The sequence below is a fragment of the Calonectris borealis genome, chromosome 6, assembly GCF_964195595.1.
Source record: "Calonectris borealis chromosome 6, bCalBor7.hap1.2, whole genome shotgun sequence".
Lineage (NCBI taxonomy): Eukaryota > Metazoa > Chordata > Aves > Procellariiformes > Procellariidae > Calonectris > Calonectris borealis.
The window spans coordinates 6,046,263-6,069,504 of NC_134317.1; the positions used below are offsets into that span (position 1 = coordinate 6,046,263).

At 37.5% G+C, this 23,242-nt stretch overlaps 1 protein-coding gene across 1 annotated transcript in view; it reads left to right on the forward strand.

The window, feature by feature from the left end:
* LRP1B (LDL receptor related protein 1B) overlaps nt 1-23,242 on the forward strand; it is a 575,589-nt gene that overhangs the window by 195,450 nt on the left and 356,897 nt on the right. Inside the window, exons 3-5 of the mRNA XM_075152715.1 lie at nt 2,002-2,121; nt 3,477-3,605; nt 10,981-11,238. Coding sequence (XP_075008816.1) covers nt 2,025-2,121; nt 3,477-3,605; nt 10,981-11,238 — 484 coding nt within the window. The 5' untranslated portion in view covers nt 2,002-2,024. The remainder of the gene's footprint in view (nt 1-2,001; nt 2,122-3,476; nt 3,606-10,980; nt 11,239-23,242) is intronic.

The following is a 23,242-nucleotide window of genomic DNA, read 5'->3' on the forward strand; positions in this document are numbered from 1 at the left end:
AGAAATAGTCTATCCACAGCACTTTGGTTATATGTAAGGAAAATGCAATCCTTTTGTTGTTGAAAGCCATCCATGTGATACTGCAATGATTTAAAATCAATGAAATGCAACAGTTTTTGTAAAAAATATGAGCAGATAGACTGTTTTTATTAATTTTCCCTTAATGGATCTCACTTGCCAATTTATTGTTGCTGTTCTTCAGCAGCCTTTACTGGCTGTGTGCAAGTCCCACTATTCTGGTTTAAGCTGCTGGCTGTCTGCATCCATTATGGAAAGAGTGCAAACAAGCCAAGTCCCGTTTGTGAGTCAAATAGTTATCCGGTAAAAGCTCCTGGCTGTATAGCATCAGACAAATATTTGAGGAAGAAAATTATAGGTTGTAAAGGATGGTTGATCCATGTTTGCTTAGAAAATGGAATGTATATGTCAATTTTGTTCAGATAGAAATATTAAATAAACAGATACCACTAATCAGCCTTGGTTCCAGCTCCACACCTTGGTGTGCAGTCCCATTTTAGGTTACCTTCAGGGAAGTTTCCTGGTTTGCAGTCTGCGTGGGACTTGTTCTTGGAAAGGTGTAATGGATTTCAGGACTGGACGAGGGACCGGAAACCACCAAAGCAAGCCACGGCCAAAAAATGTATTATCTTCCTATTCACAAGGGCACAAAAGGCAGAGAAATAACCCACAAACCACTTGGAAAATGGGCAGATTTAGACAGTGGATGGTTTATCGGCCTCTAGTCAGTCTGTAGATTGTGTGGATTACAGAATTCTAGGGAACGCCCTGCGATAATTGTGTGAAACCTCTTTGGTTTTAGAATAATTGCATTATAGTAAGTAGTAACTTCGGGTGCCAGCCACATCTACTTTTCTCCCAAAATTTCAGCTTTATTTTGACACCGGCAGACGTTCCAGAATTGAAGCCCCAGGGCTCAGATGCTGATGCAGACTCTTCTTCCTATTAATTTTCATTCTACTCCCAAGTAGAACTTGATGAATAATGATCAGATGGATTAAAACTGCCCACATACTGAACTGCAGACTTGTCTTTTTCTTTAGGACATACCCAGTTACTTAAAGCCAACCCTGTAACAGAACCTTTCTCTGTCCATTTGCAGGTTATTTTCTGATCCATCTGCATATAGGTTTGAAAAATATCTTCGTATCAACTCCTTAAGCTGCTTTCCTCAATCCTTTTCTTATTTTCCTGGAGGGAAAACTGTTGTTGCTCATTAAAATACTATTATTGATACATGTCATACAGCTTGGGGCTGGGAAGTGTTTGAGGTTTTTTGGTTTGTTTTCATGCTGTTTCATGCTGGAAATCATTACAGTGTATATTTCTACAATATTTCTTCTGGTTGTTAGCATCATGCCTTGTGCTGATCGTATGTATTTAAGCAATAGATTCTATGAAGGACTTCAGTAGTAATGACATATATTATGTCCACTGTTTATCCAACATCACGATTCCAATGTTAAATTATTGAGCCAGAATGTATTTCCATTGATTGCTGTGAAGGTTATATGTGTATCAGTAAATCAAAACAAGCTTTAAAAAGATAGAAAATCAATTGATATGAAGAATAGGAAAGACATAGATGTCTTTCTCATAACCTTGGCTGTTTTTTATAACTGTAATCTAACTGTTTGAGCTTTGGTGGTTTTTTCCTGAATCACTGCTTTGACTGAAAATGACTGATGTGCAAAAAATGGATGTCTAAGCAGAGCAACAGTACACCTCAATAATAAACTTGTGAGCAACTTTTGGTAGAAATAAAATGCTGATTTCTATTTATTAACTTGCTGAAATGCAATTTTCAAAGCAAGCATTTTGCAATGCATTATGTGTCATATTTCCAAAAACAGCTAACGTAAATGGTGCTGGTGTTTCCTTCCTGAGACTTGCACTTACATATATATAAAAGTTTTTAAAGTTTGCAATTTAGGAATAATAAAAATATTTAGTAACATTTTTCTCTAAATAATATTATTACAGAATTGCTACCCAAATGCCAACAGATGAATTGCCAGTACAAATGTGCCATTACCAGGAACGGCACCAGGTGTTACTGTGGAGATGGATATGAAACAAGCAGTGATGGAAGAAGCTGCACAGGTAAACAAGAAATACACTGTAACGTTAACACCCAGGTTTCCTAATGGTTCCCCGATGGCTGTCAGGGGCAGAGAGCCGGCGGTGGGCTGCCAGCTCTGGCCATCTTCAAAGGTGTTCGTCAGGGAATGAGCGTGGGCTGGTAGGGTCAGAGAGAGGGAGAAAGAGTCCCCCTCCAAAACAAGAATCAGGGCCTCCCTGCTGCTTCTTCGGTGCTTCCGTGCCCGTGCCCCAGCGGTAGCTTTCTGAAGTTACTGGGAGGAGAGATCCTCAGCCAGACTGGAGGAGGTGGGGAGTGTGTCCCTCTGCTCAGACAAGCTTACGGCTCATTTGTGCGACCTGCTCTTCAGACCTGACTACCAGGAGACCCTGTAAAACTTGTAGCGTTTCGCCTTGTGCCCATAAAGTCACACCTAGATTAGAATTTGATAAATGAACACTCCCAGATCATACGACTTAGCAGGGAATGTTATTTCAGCGTAATTAATTGTCGACTGAAATGGGTGTTCTTTTCCATATTTTAAATATATGACTTCTTAATTCTCTATCCAGGTATTTGTTTCTTGTTTTATTTTTTCTCTTTTTATACGCAGATTGGAGTTCTGTTGCCTTATGTATATGCTCATTACCAATCACTCCTCTCTCCAAGTAATAGTGCTAAGCCATATTCTTCATAAATATAATTTATTATAAGTTCTTTTGCTCTACGGTTGTCATGTTTTGTGATTGAAAATATATCTGAGGAAATAATTTCAACAGCAGTTTTTTAAAATGTCAATTTATTACTTAAACTCTCAACCACTGTTAAATAGCATACCTTGATTTTATGGTATTATGCCTATATACCCTAGTTGAGAAAATTGTTCTTTATATGTATTAGAGAAATATGTAGTTTTTGATGTAGTGGATGATGGTTTAACGTAGAAGTTGTGACAGTTCATTTAAGGAACTGTAAGACATTGCCAGCATAAATAGGTTGAGAAGGATAATCAGTTATTTCCTCTCTTGAAATGTTGCTTCATTCATCGACCCTGATAACTAGTGGTCTCTAGTACTAACAGGAACCCAAATGTCTCCCCTAACATGATGCAGACATTGGATACTACTTGAACAAATGAAGGTTTCATCTTTCAAAATTAATAGCTATTAAACTTGAAAACTCCCGGCCTTCTGTTTGGTTACTCGAGTAATTTCAACAGCCAACATGCGTGATAAGGTCATGGCTTGAGAAGGGAGAAAACATAAAGCATCATACCGTAATGACTTAATGACTTAATCTTTTCTCTTAGAATTCTGATTTTTTGTTTAATTTCTTTTTTTTCTAATCCTTAAACAAGATCTCGTTACTGTCCCTTTAGATTTGAATGAATGTGATACGTATGGAAGCTGTAGTCAGATGTGTGTAAATACAGATGGATCATACACTTGCAGCTGTGTGGAGGGTTATGTACTTCAGCCTGATGACAAATCCTGCAAGGCCAAAAATGGTAAGTTTTAACATCTTTGTACCTTAATGAAAATATTTTGTGTTTTGGTCCTATCTAGAGGATACATATGAAAAGATAGACAGAGACGAACACAGAAGAGATGGACTTTCCTTCACTCTACTACAAAGAGCCACACAACAACCCTAGAAAAACTTTTCACATATTACGACAATACTCCAAGGGAAATATTAGAAGTTATTATATGGTTATTATTAATTAAAGTGAAATACTCAATTCAGCCAAGATTAGAACAGTTCCCAGTTTCCCTGTTCATAAATAAATCAAAGATTTTCCTCACACAAACAAAATAGGCTGTTTACTCTGGAAAGACAACGGAGATACTGAGAAGACAGAGGAAAGGATCGTGAGGTAAGTGTACCTTTAGGATAAAAAAAGACATGAGATTGCTTTTTCCTTGCAATATCCCAAGAGGTGAATTTCGTGATACACCTATTCACACTAGGCTTTTTGTTGCTTATTGCATGTTTTCATTAGTAATAGTGAATTGGGTATTTGAGGAAATTAGTGAATTGTGTTTAATGAAGTGATACTGTACACACTATTTTCTTACTCAGCATATTGAATTACAATGCTTTTATATTAAAAAAACCAAAAAGTTCCATGAGCAATTATTCAGCATCCACAATGATTCAACACCCAAGTATAAAGCCATGTTTGTCACACATTTTTTTGAGTCCTCCTTATTGTACTTATTTTGCCATCAGAAAATAGGAAGGCCTGCTGGTTTTTTTTGAGGCTTCCTTATGTAAAGAGCATTGCTAAATATGTTCTGACTTGAGCACCAGTAAGAGTTACGGAGTTTTATACTGCTTCTACCAAGTTCTGCATCGAACCACACAACATAGCTGAGCAATTTTTTCAAAATCCACAGCGTATTGTGAGATAAGAAGGTCCATACAAATTAAAAATATTTTAATATTCTTCTTCCTCCATTACATGAAAATCAATAATGCAATTCTAGATCAGGAAATCCTCATGGTGCCAGTACTGGGCTTCAGATGAACCTTTGAGTTTCCCTTCTTAGATCCAGCAGACTGTGTAACATCTGAGCGTTGTAGTGAGCTGTCAGTGTCGTGGTGGTCTTGATGAAATGAGTCAGATTAACAGAGAAAAACTACTCCTCTGTCTTTCTTAATACTTCGTCATGTTTATTTTATGGTAGTTTTAATCTTTTCTGTTATTTTCAGAAGGAAATCACTGGTCATTAGTCAGAGAAGTCACAGCAGGAGAGTACAAATCAAGATCATGGTGCTGCAAAGAAATAAGTGTTGCTCATTACATTGGTTTCGTGTGCAAATGCAACTCTTCCTTGAATTAATGCTGGATTAAATTATCAATATGATGAATATTTGGGTCAAATACTTCATAGGGCAGAGAGGTCAAAAAGACTCCTGGCACAGTAATGAAGGTGCTTTTATCGCAGAGCTCTGCAAGAGCTACAATGACTTGTAATAGCTTATGTTGCTTCACTGGGCCTGACTTACAGTGTGGAAAATAGTGAAGTTTCCATGTACCGGCAGGTCGCTTTTCTACACCCTTACCGTTACATTCATAGCTTCACTGATCATACAAGCTGCTTTTCACAAGTTTCTTGTAAGATAAGGTTCGAGCAGGGACAAAAGCAAAGCTTGGCCTTGCACAAATGGACTGGTGAAAAGCATCTAAAATGTGTAATGGATCACAAGTCAAAAATAGTCCGTGTCATCTCGTTGCGCAGGGGGAGAGGTACTACCCTGGTATGTGTAAGTAGGATTATTACTTTCAAGACATATGAAGTAGTCCTGCTACTTATTCAACGATGGGAAGTCTTCAGCTGCGATATGATATCCAATAAAGGGCATCACTCAAGGCAGCTGTGGATCAGTAGAACAAAATCCAGGGAAAAAAGGTGTCTAAGGAAAAAAAAAAAGAGCACTTAGAAAAATTATCAACTTTTTTTTTTCCTTAAAAAGCCTGAAGAAAATAAGGATGGAAAGAGCAAGCTATCTGCTTTGCCTACATTTGACAATAGTAGTTGTCAAATAGATAAAGAAAATGAGCTAAGGAATATTCTGTTCTCTGTGTAAAAGCTATGAAAGATAAGCAGCAGTAGAGATTTCGGTTAGGTTAGGCATTATGTAAAACTTTCAGTGTTAATAACAGCAGATCTGCTAAGAATATGCATTGCCATCCACGTTGAGATCCTAGATACAGCCCACTACGCAACACCAAACTATCAGCCTTTTGCCAGTTGTCTCTGTGAATTGAGTGGGAGGTTTCTGAATATTTAAGAGTAGAGAAGTGGGGGACATGGCCCCAGTTACTGAAGGTGCTGAGCAAGTGACACGTGTTTGTGAGCACGGGTCTGGAGGAGCCCTGCCCCGGTGTAGGGGACAGCTGCGGTGGCCACTGGAGATCACCTGCAGCTCTTGCACAGCCTCGGAGCCCATCCCCGCACAACCATATTTCCGCATGTGGTATGGTACAATTAGCAAAGAAGTTCACAGAAGCTACATTTTTACTACCCTTCAGGCAGCCAAATGCTTGGCTGTGAAGGTGGTAAGGTTTATCCCTCATTAAATTCTACGTTTTCTTCCTCAGCTCATTTAAATAACTTTGGAGCCGGAAACTTTTAGGTGCACGGTACCTTTGGGAAGGATGTTAAAATAGGTATCAAAACAGCTGAGGGCACACCGTGGGTTTTTCCAGACTTTTTAACCACACTTTCTTTTATGAATAAAGAAGCAGTTATTGACTTCTTCTGAGGTGGAAATGAAACAAAATATAGCTTTGCTGAACAGAGTTTTAGAACTTCTTTGTTTACCAAGTTTGTATGCCTATATTGCAAGGCCTGCATTTGATGAAAAGAATATTTAAGGAAACAAAACGACAGAATTGGAAATCTTTAGCTGTGAAAAAAACCCTCATCTTTCTTCCAAAAGTTCTATATCTGCATAGCCTATACAGAAAGAAATGCCATGTGATAAGAAACATTTGTCATGTAGATAAAGCAGGGTGAATGATAATGATTAAAGCAAAAAGCTTTTTCTGATATTTAGTAAACTTTCATCATTCTTAAATTCATTTCACAACACAGTTTTCTTGTAAAATCTCACAGAGCTAAGTTTTGAGGTTTTAGAACTCAAGCAGCCCGTTTGTGGGGCATATTGTGGGTAAACACGGAAAATTAATTTCAAAATAACATTGGACTGCATTTTATTCAACACTACTAAATATTTTTCAGGCTTTTATACAATACATGTATTGTTAAGAGCAAAGTACCTATCATTTACAATGCATACCTCAGGAGGAAGGTTTTTAAGCTGCTTGTAAACACTTCTGTTTTTTATCCTTTTCTTGTCATTGTAGTGAATAAAAAAAAATTGCTTCCATTTCTGAAGCTTTTCTCCCAGAGGAGAAGTAGGACTGTTGGCAGAGCAAAACGCCTTTGCTTCTGATTTGTTGTGACATCACTTATTGATCTGTATTTTAGACAAGATCAGGGAGGGGGGAAATGCAAGTCTTTCATCTTTTCCACTACTCTATCTTAAACATAATTCAAAGGAAGATGCTTTCATTTTAGTCAAGAGGGATGAATCATAAAACTTTCCTGGATTAGAGAGCTATCCACTTCTTATCTTTCCTATAAAATGAAAATGAAAAAAAAAAAAAAACAAAAAAACAACAGCAAACTCCTGAAAAAATAACACACATGATGTCCAGTTATTTGAAAAGCTGCTGTCAGCTCCCTGTAACTCATCCTAGATCTGTCCACTAAACTTTTAATCTTTGTGGATTCTGTTCTTGTGAAACACACAGGCAGTTTTTGTGAGGGAAGTTGTTTTTTTTTTTCATCTTCTTTTCTGTTTTTCATCTGCATTATACAATACCATTAGATGCTTTAAATATTTTTTTGTATTTTTGTAGGAACTTTTTAATATTTTTGTATAGTTTTATCATTAAAATAATTTAACTCTTTTTTTTTTTAATAAGTAGTTATGAGATCAGCCTTTATCTGAGCAACACTGAAATAAGCAGGTTACCTACCCTACTGTGAAAAAGCATGATTAACTGATTCAATCCGTTGAATTATTTCATGTATGAGCTGCTTGAAAAATACGATTTCAAGCTCAATAATCTAGTTTCTGGATAAGTTCTGCCAGAATGCAGATGTATTTTAATGTTTAATAGTGTCTGCTGAGCAGAACCCCTTAGCAGTGCCACGAGTCCTTACGATTCCTTTGTCTGCAGCCAGGTTTGATTACAACTGTTGCTCAGGAGGTTTGACACTAATTCTTTTTCAAAATTCCCTTATGTCTTAGATATTAACACTGAAATACAACCTTTCTCCAGAGTTTAGTGAGGTATTAAATCCTCATCGCAGTTTTCAATAGGTCAGTTCAAAACAGTGCAAGAAAGGATATGGTTCTCTATTGCAACCTCGGACACTTGAACAACCATGCTGGCTTTGCAACTGCAAACAGCTCCTGTGTAGCTGCCTCCTCTTGAAGGCTTTATAGATTGCAGAGAGTGGAAATCTCTTACTTAACACAAAGTATAAGAGCAAAAATAATAATAAAGGATTTTTCACACTGCTGCTGGTTGGGAAAGGAGTGATTGAATCCAGAATTAGGCAGCAGTATTATTTTGTGGGAAGGCAGAAGCTGAGCACAGAGCTGTTCGATGGAAAAAGAATCCCCAAACTTAGCAGGATGCAGATGGAAACACACCTTTTGTACCAGTCTGGAAACGCTCAGGAGTGAGCGGGTGATAGAGACAGAAGCTCTTAAGTCTGGCTTTCTTCTTCAGATGGGTAGGAGAATTTTATAAGAAAGGGGGGAAAGAGAGATTTACATACACCAGCCACCTGTTGACTGCAAATAGACCTACCTGGCAGATTTCAAATAAAATTGCTTACTAAGAACCCAACTGCCTTCTCTTTTGGAAAAAGCAAGACTAGGGAGCTTCACTCGTGACTTACATCACAAGGGGTTGTTTCACAACTAAGTTCAATCCCTTCAGTTGTTAGATATCTTCCAAAATTTAAAAAAAAATTCTTATGCATGACTGATGTATTGGTGGAAGTGAATTTGAGGCAGATGAAGATAGTAAGCTTGGAAAGTAACGTTACAGAAGTGTGGTTTTGCAGATCTCCGTGTGGGATTTCCTGGCGAGGGGAAAAGTACATTACAAGGTAGAAAATACATTATGGAATGAGAAGCAATAGGAAAAGAGTAAATGAAATCCACTTTAGAAAGAATACATGCTGATCCATTATAGCAAAGAACTTTTTTACATAACCAAAAAAAAAAAATCAGCAAAAGAGATGTTTAAAGGAAAGCAGGTAGTACCAAAGAACAGAATTTAATGCCTACTTCTGTGGATTTGAGTGAGACCTCTGAGCCCCATATTCAATAAAGCATTTTTTTCTCTTTAATCAGACTTGCTGATGAAGTATTATTTGTCAAATCCTTTTATTTATGTAAATTTTTTGCTCCATTTAGCTGGAATTGCATAGCAAAATTTTGAAAACTTTATTAAGCAGAATGTTGATTGAAAGTACTACATTTCAATACAGCATTTAAACATTCATTTATTCCCTTGAATACAAGCAGATTACTTTGGGGTGAGAGCTCTTGACTTGGCAACACAAATATTTTTCACATATGCTTGCAACTGGAGTGTGAGTTTCTATGTTTTAGGGTAATTTTTTAAAATACAACATCCAAAAGTTTGCCCACTTGACAACATTATTTAATTTACAAATGAACGGGACAAATAGACATGTTGTAGTGGTGTTGACCATGTTGCAAAGGACAACTTTCCATTAAGTGATTCACCTGAACATACCTCATTGCAAAATTAGACATTGCTGTTATTCCAGTTAAACCTGAAGCAATTTTTAGGGTCACCATATCTTCCTTTCTCAGGGAATCTTCTCATAAGGTCCTGCATCAGCTCAATCTCAGTTGGAGCAGGACTTTGAATGAATACTGAACAACATCTAACAGGAAGGGGATTTTTCAGGAAGCAGTTTCTCTATCCTCTCTCTTAAACATATACATCTGTCTGATGGTTTTTTCCAGCCAATTCACATAATCTTTTATATCAACAGCAGTTCTTCATCATAAATTGAAGCAAAGCAATGTTACCTTAATGAAGCAGTTCTTCCCAGGAAAAAAAGAGAAACTGCTGGCATATGGTTTTGATATAGATGTCCCCCTGACAGCTCTGGATTAACTGGGATCTTATTTCAGTTTAGAGTACTAATCTAGATCTAGAACACGATATCACTCAATTTCAGCAGTGGAACCACGTCTAACAGACTCCTCATCATACGGAGACCAATATTCATTTGCAGTTGACTAGGTCAGATGTATAATTTCAAACCAGCCCTGGATGTTCGAGACAGTAATGCAATTAAAGACACTTAAAGCAAGAACAGCTCTTTTGTGCCCAGTATTAATGCTAAAAATATTTTGTCTCAATGAGAATTGTTTGTTCCTCTGTGTGGATAACTTAACTTTTCAAAGTTTTAACTTGAACTGGTACATTTTGTATTTTAAGATACGTATTCTTCATTATTGGGGTATTATTGTTTCCTTCATTATTCACACATTGCTCAAATATTTTTATAAATTACTAACAGGATTTGTAGGCAAAGTGATTCAGGTGAATGTGACAACACTTTAAGTTGCATATAATACCTTAATATGAGTTGCTTCTTCATATTTTTTTTTGTTTGTTTATTGTGACATTAATGATAACCCAATGGAATCTATGCATTCTCTGTTCCCTTTTTGCTGTCCATGGAGGAAACTCCATTGCATGATGCTTTCTCCTTTATAATGCATGGTATTGGGGCCATCATCTGTATGAAGTAGCCAGTTTCATTGCATCTGGTGTTTTGTTAGGTTGGTTTTTGGTTTTTTTAGCAACATCTGCTCCTCAGTTTTTGTCTTATTTTACAGACTCTAATAAGAAAAGTACCTTACTATTTCATGTGTTCTGCAGATTTTCCTGGCCTTCATTCTTTTGGAAATGCCAGTGATCTGGATAGAAGTAATTTGCATAACTTGTATTTCATTTTATGACTTAGGCATGAAAAATGTTGCAATAATGATACTTGGAATTAAACAGAAGCTGTGGGGCTAGGGTAATTAATTTTCTTTAATGATGTGAACCGTTAGAACAGCAGGATAAAATAGTCTAGTAATTTGGAATATATGATAGTTATGAAAATAAAAACAAAACCAATTTATTATATCTCTTAAAACATGCAGGTAAGAACATTAAAAAGTACATTAAAACTGAACAGATAAGTATGGTATACACAGTCTGTTAACCCTTTAAATTCTCTTTACTTTGTTTTTAGAGCCTGCCGATAGACCTCCTCTTCTTCTGATTGCAAGCTCTGAAACAATTGAGGTATTATATCTTAATGGAAGCAAAGTGTCTGCCGGAACTCCTGTAAAAGGATCTGCGATTTTGACACTAGACTATAGCTACAAAGAGGACAAAATTTGTTGGATTGAATCAAGAGATCTTTCAAGCCAGCTGAAGTGTACCAAGATAACAAAAGCTGGGAAGTTAACAGATGACTGGATAATAAGCATTGCTCAGTATCTTCACAGTAAGTGTTTGACAGTGTTTTAGCAAAACAGTGGTGTCTGTCTTGACGAACTGTTGCAGGAGCCTTCAGAATTATTTGGAGCTTGCTGTTGAAAATAGTCTTAAGGCATTAAATATTGCAACTGATGCTGAAGCACTTTTATGTTTCTCACTCCCCCATATATATATATATATATATATATATATTCAGTATGAGTTGCAATATTTATATCTATGCAAAGTTTTTAAAGATGTGTGTTTTTATAGACTAGATATAATGTGTGGAAGTTACAAAATGGCAGTGCAACAGAAGAAGAAATGTAAAATTCTTCCTTTTCTCTGGCAAAGTAGTGCTACATAAATCTTGAAAATGATTCTTTGCTACTGGGACAATATTAACAATGAATTAGAGAGACACATGCTTGTCACATTTGCTGTCAACTATCATAGGTATGTTAGTTCTTGAAAATAACAAAATATTTCCTGACTTACTGGAAATAAATCGCTGCCCTTTTTTGAAATTAACAAAAAAAAATTCAAAAGACCTAAACTCATCATACTGAATTAGTCTTTGGCATCACAGCATTATTTCTCAATCAGCTTTTCAATTTGTGGAATGCTGCTGTCTTCTGAAGGAGATGTTCATCCACTTACGCATTCTCATGTGAACAGACTGCAAAATAGCATGCAGTCCAAAAAAATGCAATTTTCTTCATCTTTCACAGAAGAGATGTCCACAGATCAGCTTATAAATCAAGGGCAATGGTGGTGTTAATAACAGGCTTCTAAAAACTCAAGACTGGAACCTAAAATTGGACCTAAGAAAACCCATAAGAAAATGGGCATCAAAGAATAGCTCTGAACAGATCTAAAACTCTCTGGCCATCCTGTTCAGGAGTAGTCAAATCACAAATTGATTATAAGTCTTAGAGGTGCATGGCAAAGTGATAAATTCTTCTTAGAGATTGTGCTTTAGAGTATCAAGATAGGTGTTGTAAGATGTGGTCATTTCTGCAGGTAAGGGGTTTTTTTTAACTTATTTTCCTAATTATATATTTACTAGAATAGCAAATTAAATTTAAAAAAAAAAAAGAAAACAAAAAGAGGGTTTGGGTTTGGGTTTTTTTGTTCACCACTCATTGTGACTATTCTACTTTTAGAGGTGTATTCTATTCTACTGTTTACTAGGTGTAAAGTATAGTAGGGGTTTTTTTGCCTTCTTCCCATTTTATTCAGGGGTTTTTTGAATGTTGTATTTTAGAGGGCTTTTCATACTTTAGATATCTAGGAGCCCTAAAAATCTTGGTGGTAGTATTTGATTGTGCTTTTTTAATTCACTCTGTATTGATATTTTATTTTCTTTTCCATTTAGTAAGTACAATCAAATTAACTACAGTCCTTAGCAAAATCTGTTTTGTATCGAACTGTATGTGTGTCTGTCCTGTCACATATCTTCATCATCAGAGCACTATGTTTTGTAGTTCTCCACCAGTTCTCTCCTGCGTTCCTCTCCCTCTGTTCTCTGCATGTGAAGAGAATTGCTAATCTCTGTGGTGTTTAGATCTGCATTAGTGCATCTGTTTGCAAAATTAATGCTGTATGGTGGGTTTGAAATTAATACAGTGCCTGGAATTAATGAGCTAATAATTTTTCATAGCGCTAGTACACATCAACCTGTGGTCTCTAATATTTTTCTGAAACTTCACTGTAATCGTTCAATCTTGTTTAAATGAAGAATAGAAGTTCCCATAGACATGAATCGACTGCAGAGACTTGTTCCAACTTCTTGTTTAATTTTGATTTGGGAAATAGTGCTTGGAGACTTAGAGAAACATTGCTTGGAGTCCGGTTTGGAGCTCTGACTGACAAAATCTAGCAGATTTAGCTGCGGTGGTGTTTTTCCCGGGCACACACACCCACAGATGCTCTTCTTGGGCTGCTGCAGTGGAGCAGCATCAATCCCCATGGCTTGGGCATGCCTTCACAGAGGGACAAGTAGTGTGAAAGTTGCTTTTGTCCCACTCCTGCTCAAAACTCTGGGGCATCTGAGGCACGAGACAGCACGGACAACATGCTGCTCCTTATGGGAATAGTAACTTCCAAAGGTTCAATCAGAACCCATCTGTTGCAGAGTTGTTGGTTGGTTTATTTTTTTTTTTTCCCAGTACTCAATGCAGAAATTATCCGCCTGATTAATATTTTCTCTTCCAGACATATATCTGGAGTTATGTCTGCAAGGACATGGCAGGCATCTGGTGTTGCTGTACCTATTATATGTGCCTGCACACATATATAGGACACTTTGTGGCTACTGCAAAATCGAGTCTTAATTTTAAATTCTTCCTTTTCTTCCCTCCACCTTCTGTTACCCATCAGGTGACTTCTGCTATTTCTTTTCATTATATAGCACTACATCTGATGTGGCAAATTAATTCATTTTAACTCTTTGTCAAGAATTTCAGTATTTTCCAGTGCAATTGCATTCTCTGGCAGCTCAGGCCAAATAAATGGTCATGCCTATGGAGTTATTCACATAAAAATGGAAGGTCTGTTCTTCATAGGAAACTTTTTTTGTGTGTGTTTGTGTGTAACCGGAAAGAGGATATTCCTAGAAGTATTAGGAAAAAAAAAAGAAAAGAAAAAGTGTTCTTAGCAGTGTTTGTGGAATTTCAATTTTTTTTTATCCCAGTCTTCTAATCTGTTCTTTTTATTAGTGAAAGAAAACATGTTATCTGCATATGACACAAAAAGTGGTAGAAAAGTCAGTTGTACAAAGTCATTGAGACTGCTTGAAGTGGACTTATTCAAAGTGTTTGTTTTAGTGAAGGCAAGTAAGTCTTGTAGTTAGGAACAAAGAATGTAGATCATATTTTAGGACAAAAGACTACATTTGGAAAAGCAGGGACTATGAAAATGACTTCATTTTCATGATAGGTCATATCATACCAGCTCTAAGTAGTGAGCATACAATTTGGATTCACAGAAGAAAAGAAATTACAGTCCTTTAGTATCTAGCATTCTCCCTCAAAAGACAGTCCAATATGACTTCATTTTGGCATGTATGTGTCCAGGTGGATACAGCCAGATTCCTTTGAAGAGCAGTGTTAACTTGGTCTGCATCTGTACCTTATTCTGCAGAAGGGTAAAGAGGGTGGAGAGGCTGATCCTGCACTCGGGTGTCACTTGCTGCAGGAGAACAGGGTGCAACTCCAGTGATGGCATTCCTTGCGCTTAGTTATAAAGCTAGTTTTAGGCTTGTAAGATTTATTATATCATGGATAGGTTTTGATAGATAGGTTTATCCTTTTAAATAAGGATAGGTTTCTGTAGGCATGGTAGTGTCAGCACAGGCATTCTTGTCTTAGCCAAGGCCAGGCATTGGCATGTTGTTTCATCTTTGTCTTTTTAAGACCTAGAAGTTTTTGGAAGAGAAGCTGGAAAATTTCCTCTTGGAAAGATTTATGCAGACAGTGTCAGAGCCAAATAGGTTTTCAGGGAAGATTCTCATATAAGGCAGGCTTGTGCAACGGCTACCCATAATAACAGGCATGCTTCTTGACACTTTACACTAGCTCACAGTCCACTTCCAGTTAGTAGGGCAAGACTTCCAGGAACAATCATTTTTGTAAAGTGCTACCTCTAGGACCAAACTAGCAAAAATTCTTTTTAATGGCATGAAGGTGGAAAATTTCTCACAGTTTTCTGCCCTTCCAAAGCCATGATGTGCAATCTTATACTAATGCTTTTGTGTGTTGGAGTGGGGGGGGGGTGGCAAGAGCAGCATCTTCTGGATAACAGAATCTCCTTCTTCCTCATTTTAATAGGCATTTTGTGTCTTCATCATTACAAGTACATTACCTTACATGCTCTCCAAACAAACACCAGGCAGCACAGCCTGGGTTTTAGCCACTATTCTTCTGCAGAATATAACAAAATCTCTTCTGGGATGATGCTTCAGAGCACGATATTTTCTGCTTGGCTGATATTTGATTGAGGGTTTCTTGGCATTCAGTTATCACAGTACACCAGGACAAATCCTGCAATGCTTGTGTTTAGCTTTGCTACCTTGTGATGTTTTATACCTCCAGACAGTTGATCCTACCTCGCCTTGGAAGGCACACAGGCTTTTCTGTTAGCAGATGTGCTTGTACAGCACCGATCTGGATGAAAAGAAACATCTTGCTTCTTCCATACTAATTCAGTTTTAATCTAGCTGCCTTTCCTAGCAGGAAGGATACTTTTCTCGTGAATTTTGGTTTATTCAGCTTGAATTTCCCATCTCCTTTTACTGCCCAGTCAATCTTCTGAAGTCCTGCACTTCTTCAAATCTGACCCTCCTCTTTACTATTCTGGAAACCTTATTTTTATTGTTGGACTTTATCACCTTGTTATTCATGTCTTCTTGTGAAGGTGACTTGTGAATGTTATCTTACACAGGTTCAAGCACAGACCACTGCAGTGGAACTTGGTGATGCTTAAAAGGGAACCAGGTTTCGCCCCCATCTTAGGTAGTTACATGGGTCCATGGGAGAAGACACTGACCCCCACCTTGCTACAACCTCCTTTCAGGTAGTTGTAGAGTGCGATGAGGTCTCCCCTGAGCCTCCTCTTCTCCAGGCTAAGCAACCCCAGTTCCCTCAGCCACTCCTCAAAAGACTTGTGCTCCAGACCCTTCACCAGCTTCGTTGCCCTTCTCTGGACACGCTCCAGCACCTCCATGTCCTTCTTGTAGTGAGGGGCCCAAAACTGAACACAGGATTCGAGGTGTGGCCTCACCAGTGCAGAGTACAGAGGCACGATCACCTCCCTGCTGCTGCTGGCCACACTATTTCTGATACAAGCCAGGATGCCGTTGGCCTTCTTGGCCACCTGAGCACACTGCCGGCTCATGTTCAGCCGGCTGTTGGCCAATACCCCCAGGTCCTTTTCCACCAGGCAGCTTTCCAGCCAGTCTTTCCAGCCCTTCTTCTGTTCTTAGCAAAGCTGATGTGCAGTCTATTTTCTTTTTATATGCTTTTCAGTAGTCATGTCCTGGACAATTAATTCTCAGGCTGAATACAGAAAATAAAATGTCTTATCTCAATGGCATTTCTCAGTGCAAATTTGTGATTGCTTTTTCCCCGCCGTCCTCTAAACTCCTAGGCTCTGCTGAGGACAGTCTCCTGAATGATCTCTCTGCAAAGCCTACATCTCTTCATGTCCTTATTCTCAGTGCTGCGTTGTCAGATTCCCTTTTCCCTGATTTGTCAGCTTCCTAGCTGACCATTTTTGGAATTCCATCTTAATTACCTTCATTATTATCCTATCAGTGGGACATGATGGTATCTTTTGTGTGTCTTCCTTACATTCCAAACTCTCCTTGATAGAAAAGCTTTTGCACCAGGGAGGAGATCCAAGAGCAAGCAGGCTGTCTCCCACAGTAGCAGAAGGATTTTGTAAATAAAAAATGGACACTTTGTCAGTAACCAGGTAAATTTATCTTTATCAGGCATAATGCTGAGGGACTCTTCCTCTCTGTTAAATTGAATTATTATACTGCTTGCAAAACAGTAACATTTGTATTTTGTTAACAAGGTTTTGAAGATTGAATAAAATAATTGTGGGGGCTGTAAAGCTCTAATGTATAGATAACTAGGTTGCCGCAACTATAAAATGCACAGTTTTGTAGTGAATATTTTACAAATGCGTTTATATCCCTAGATACAAGAATGATGAAATGTCAGTAAAAAGAAAAAAAAAACCCACAAGTAATTTTTTTTTCTGAAACGTGGAATTAAATAATGCATGTTTTATGGGTTTAGACACACATTTTCCCATAAGCCTTCGAAATCCATATGCACCATGTTGGCTTCGTTTTGGTTTATACTTGGTAGCCACTGAAACTGTTGTTTGTAATATGATTTTCACAAAAACTGAACTTGTTCTGCTTCTCTAAATTCATTGTGGACTTCAATAATGGGCAAATGTCCGGGGAGACGCAGACATTTGCATAGCACAGCCTTCTCAGAGACCAGGAAAGATGCTCCCTTGTTCCTCTGATTCCAGTGCTGGTTGAGTAGCTTCTTTTCTGTCCGCTGAAACCAGAAAGTCCTTTTTTTGTAACATGCTGCAAATGAAAAAGAACAGAATTGTGTTGCCTTTTACAATCAGAATTTGTACCCCCTTCTTGTCCTATGCAGGATCTAAGCAACTGTCTAGCTACAGTAATTGTTAAAAGTCTTCTACTCTTTATGCTACAGCTTTCAGGCTCTTGAGATGTCCTCAGTATTTGCAGAAGCTTGTCTTCTGCCTTTCTTCTAAGGAAGGAGATGTATATAGGAATAAAAAGGAGACATACAGTTGTAACCTGCCCATTTCAGTAAAGTTGGTTATGAACTTGAGGCTTCAGGTGCACACTCTTAGAAACTGTCTTCAATGCCAATAAAATACCTGATTAATATTTTAGTATTAGATACCATCAACTAATTATATATGCATGGATTTTTTTCATTTTCTACTGACACTTTATTGTTTTATTTATAAATTTCACATTTTTTATGATATAGCTAGTGGTTTTCTTCCTAAGTGGAGATATTTCTTTGTAAATTCATGTCACATGCAATGCTAATCAAGTTTGCTTCAATTAGAATAATTGACAGCAAATTTGCCACTTATTTCCAGATATTAATTTATTAATCCACATATTTCATTCAGACTTCGTCCAAAAAAAAACATTAAAGTCAACTGAAGAAGTCAAGAAACCTTTATTTTTACATAATGAACTTCGGATCATGTCATTAAAGTTAGTTCTTCTGTCTCCTAAAGACTGTTCTCTGAGACACAGATCATAAAACACAAGTTGCACCAACACTGCAATAAAAAAGAAAAGCCTGTGGCTTCTTCAAAAGTACTTTTGTCTTTATAGGAAAGAAGGGGACATAAGAAAAACCATAAACCCAAAACAGTTTGTTTATATCAAACGTCATAACTGGTATCATATTTTGATGCTAACCAGTTATAAAGCACTTGAGCAATTACAGACCAAAGTCCATCCCAGGTGGAGACTCATCCAATAGCTAAAACTGCAAGGAAACAGTATGTTTTCAGCAAAGAGCCTGAGAAGTTTTAGGAATGCACTGTGCTGTATCTGCTATATGCAGAACTGAGTCTACAGGACATCGATGGAGTCACCAATGATGAATTGGCACAACCCCTGTTAGTGAGGGACTTAATCACATGTACTATGACTTTGCCCTTCTATATCAGATGCATACAAAAACTCTGCCTGCTGTATGTTTTTGGGGAAGCAGCAGGAAGAAAAAAAATCTGCTTACATATTTTACGCAATGAAGAGAGTATTAGAATAAAAGCACAAGTATTATGAGTTGTGATCTAGCTGGTGGCCTCTACTAATTGTTGTGTTTTGCAACTCATAATTTGATCTAATGCATTGTATTGCTGCAGGGAAAAGGATAAATAAAGATCACGCTTTTCATAAATGAATAAGAAATTGCATTAATCCAAGTAAAGCTGAAATCGGAAGCTACGTATGTGATAAAACAAAAAACAGTTGCAGCATCTTTGTCACTGCTTTTTAAGAAATTATATAAGTATCATGGTTTAACCTGGCAGCAGCCAAATACCACGCAGCCGCTCACTCACCCCCCTGCCGGGTGGGATGGGGGAGAGAATCAGAAGGGTAAAAGTGAGAAAACTCGTGGGTTGAGGTAAAGTCAGTTTAATAAGGAAAGCAAAAGCCGTGCACGCAAGCAAAGCAGAACAAGGAATTCATTCACTGCTTCCCATGGGCAGGCAGGTGTTCAGCCATCGCCAGGAAAGCAGGGCTCCATCACGCGTAACGGTGACTTGGGAAGACAAACGCCATCACTCCGAATGCCCCCCCCTTCCTTCTTCTTCCCCCAGCTTTATATGCTGAGCATGACGTCATATGGTATGGAATAGCCCATGGGCCAGCTGGGCCAGCCGTCCTGGCCATGCTCCCTCCCAGCCCCCTGCGCACCTGGCAGGGCATGGGAAGATGAAACGTCCTTGACTAGCGTAAACATTACCTAGCAACAACCAAAACATCAGTGTGCCATCAACATTATTCTCACACTACATCCAAAACACAGCACTATACCAGTTAATAGGAAGAAAATCAACTCCATCCCAGCCAAAAGCAGGACAATAAGCTATATCACTTTAGGCTCTGGGCCAGTCTGCTTTCAGTACTCACTATAGCCTGGGTATTTCTGTGCTGTACTGTAGACTATGATGGAGACACACCAAAGAGTTTGTATGGCTCAGAATAAAATAAAGGGCTTGCTCTTTACTTAGTACTTTATCAGGAGATCTTACAGAAAGAGGAATTGCATGTTTGCAAAAGTTGATAAAACTATGATTATTATTTGCACTGTGGTGGACATGGCAAATTAAAACCACCATCTGATTTGGGGGTTTAATATATGATTTCTTTTTTTCAATTTTTAACTTCTTTGAATGGCAGAAGCAATGGCTAGCTGAAAAAGTATTATCTCCAGTTCACAGAAATATTTTTGTCTTCTCAATCCACAAAACTTACATTGTGGATTTCTACTTAGTATGAAAGAAATTTGATTTAAAACTTTCTTTTGACTTCAGTTTTGGAGTAGAACCTGAAATGCTGAAAACCTTACGGATCATGTCAGTTTTATGAAAAAAATAAAATGGAAGAACACTATTTGTTCTCACTATTCTCACTATTTGTCAGTTAGGTTGACTAAAATAAAATCTTGGGTTGGCTTTACAATTTTTAATGCTGGTTTTAGTGAAGCACTTATTCTGAAATTGAAAAATTCCATATAACAAATCTTTTAAGTGGAGTAAATCACTTTTGCTAAAGCCAGGCTTAAGCTATATAAATTTCTTAGTTCTGGAAAAAAGCATTTTAATCATTGTAAGTAATTAAATGAGAAGAGAAGGACAGAATATGCAAAAGGGTTGGTCTGTTTGGGCAAAGCCGAAGCCCTGCATTTTATCAACATGTCACAGAACAGCTGCAGTTTGATGCGTTGGGTTAGGCATTCACCATGACAGTTCTTGAGCTGATGGTAAAGTTTGGATAGTCTTTGCACGTGTAATTGCGTAAAATCTCTGTCACACTATCTAAGCAAAAATAATGAGCTGATTGAGGAGTGTGTGGGGATAGTTGCCACAGTTTGCATTTCCAGAGACTATCGCTCGTTTTGGCATTTTTGGACTTGCTTGCATGTCCTATGTTGCTATTTTACTTAAGTATATGATTCCATTTTTTAATATGGGGGAGTATTTTTATATTTATATATAAGGAGATAAGTATAACGTATGTGAAAAGATCGGTGCTGTTTCTCTTCTAGTTATGAATATACTGAAAATATGTATTTTCATTTTAAGACTCTTTGGAGAATATATCTGTTAGTCATTGAGTCTGTTCAACTGGTTGCAAAATTCAGATTTGTTTTAAATAGTCATAACCACTGCATTCACTTCAGAAACGAACCCATTGGGAAAAGGCGACTCAAGTGAGATGAAGTAGCGGAAAAACATACTTTATAACAGTCTGTGAACGCACTGTAATCCATGTTCTGTATCTTCCAAGATAATTGGTCACAGTTTGAGTTTTTGGGGTTTTTCCTTTTGCAAACATATACTTGGGCAGACAATTATTCCTTCATAAAGTAGACTGAGCAAAAAAATATTTGGAGATAGCTGCTCTGAAAAGAATTGAAATACACTTCTGCATGAACTGTCAAATTGTCTGGAGAGCCTCGTGCAAGGCAGAGCCGACCGCTGGCTGGAAGGCTGCTGGGTAAGGCGAAGGCAGAGCCTGGGCAGCACCCGGTGCCGTGCTCCTGCTCCACTCTTAAACAGAGAGAGCATTAATACCGTGTATCTTGCTGCCTGTGGGATCACTCACCACACCAGTAATTTAACATTAGGGTAGGCAAAAAAAATTACTACAAGGAAGACAGGAGCATACGTTGCAGAGGGGACCTGGAGGAGGGATGCAATGCACATTCATGTCTCTCCTCTGTATTTCTTTGCAAGTGTTGGGACAAATTCTTTTTACTGTTTACATGAAAGGAGGAGTGATTTAGGAAGAAAGGTAATATGCTGGTTGTCAGGAGACCACTGTTTTTCCCAAGACTTACAGGATGACATTTAACAAGTAATCTTGTCTTTTCCCCTCTAAATGTAAAATGAGAATAACAGTATTTCCATATGGCATAGGGATGCTGTGAGGTTTAAAAACTGAAATGCTAAAATGATAGGGGATACACAAGGTAGAAGGAGTTAGCACAAAGTACACAAGACTTCTGAAGTTGAAAAGAGGTGGGATTATGGCCTCATATCTTTCTGAAGTGGCTAGTTTTGGAAAGGGCTGGAAGCTTTCTGAAAGCAAAGTTCAAGTTCTGCAAATATGAAAGCATTGAGTTTGAGCCATATTACTGGAAGCAACAGCTATTTGAGTGGTTTATGAGACTTTTTAATGGAATCTATGGTGGTATTCCATTTTAAAATAATGCTCAGGTAGACCAATACTTGGATCCCACCACTATAGTAATGATGATAGAAATAAATAAACAAACAAAAAAAGCAGTGTCCTGATGCCTGGTTGAAAATGGATAGAAAAATAATTAATGCATACCTCTAAACCTATGTTTTATTTTTATTTCTTGCATTACTGGTAATAAGTTAGCAAGAAAAGATAACTTTTTTTTTTAAGTGTATCAATGATACCTGTATTTTAAGTTTGGGCCGTTGTTTGCTTTGTTGGTCACATATAATAAATACAGTTTTCTCCTCAAAGGTTACTATTTTGATACTGAAAAGATGTAATAAATGAATGAAAAAAGAAAAGGACAGATAGGAAGAAAGGGAGGATGAGGTAATGATTACATGACTACGCTTTTGTTATAGTCAGTTGGCAGTCAGCGTTCATAGACATGAAGGGTTTTATTTGTTTGTTTTGCTCAAACTATAATGTGAGGCAAGTGACATTAGTGGGTGCTGTACAGGGGGTTTGAGTGTTTTGCAGAAGTACAAGCATGCTGATGGTATCAGGTGATGACAGTGATTGCTCTGTTAGAGGGAGGGAAAACGATGAAGAAAACAGCTTAACGTCCTTTAATATAAGAAGCAATTTCTTTTTCTTTCCTTAGCAACCCTAAAAAAAGAGGCTATCTCATCTAGTAAGGTACATGATATGGTTTTATTTCAGAGATATTATGTGGAACAATGTGATATATATTTGCTAACTGTGCAGGTTATATTTTTTATAATTGAAGATATTTTTAAATTTTCTAGTATTCTCTAACTCGTAATTCTCAAGCTGGATTTAAATTTGGCTCCGTGTGCAGATTTTAATTATATTATAAACAAGTTCTGTAACAAATTCTATTTCAGCAAAAAAATTTTTTTGGAAGTGTAATGTCTTCTCCTTTTCCCCTAATATGTTTAAGATGAAGATAAAGACTTTTGTGCTCAATATGAATATATCTATATATCACAATGAAATATTCTATGGTCAGTATTACCTTCTGCTTAAAATTGAATGTAATAATGCCTTTTGGGGAAAAGAAACAGATTGATTTATAGCACTAGGTCATGTCATGTCCTGCATATTCATATTGTCTAGACCATATATTGCTAATAGCACCTATAGTGGACTCAAATTATCCTATAAAATTATGACCTGCATTTTACCTGCAAGAAACTACAGCATACTCCAGATCCTGTGAACCAGTGTTGTATGACAAATGTTACCTTCTACAAAAAATGTGCAGTATGAGTTTCCTTTGTTCCCTAAGCCTTTCTTTAAGAGCTGACGAAGATAATTTACTTCCACCTTATCCCCCCAAAAGCGTTCCTTAAAGCACCATTGCCTACCTCTGGTATTAAACTGTTCAAACTTCCTCTGGAAGCCATTTTCCTTAAATACTTTGTATTGCAAAAGTAACTCCATATTTTATTGTCGTATCTTTAAAATTGTAATAATCTACTGCTTAGCGTCTTTATGGGAAAATGTT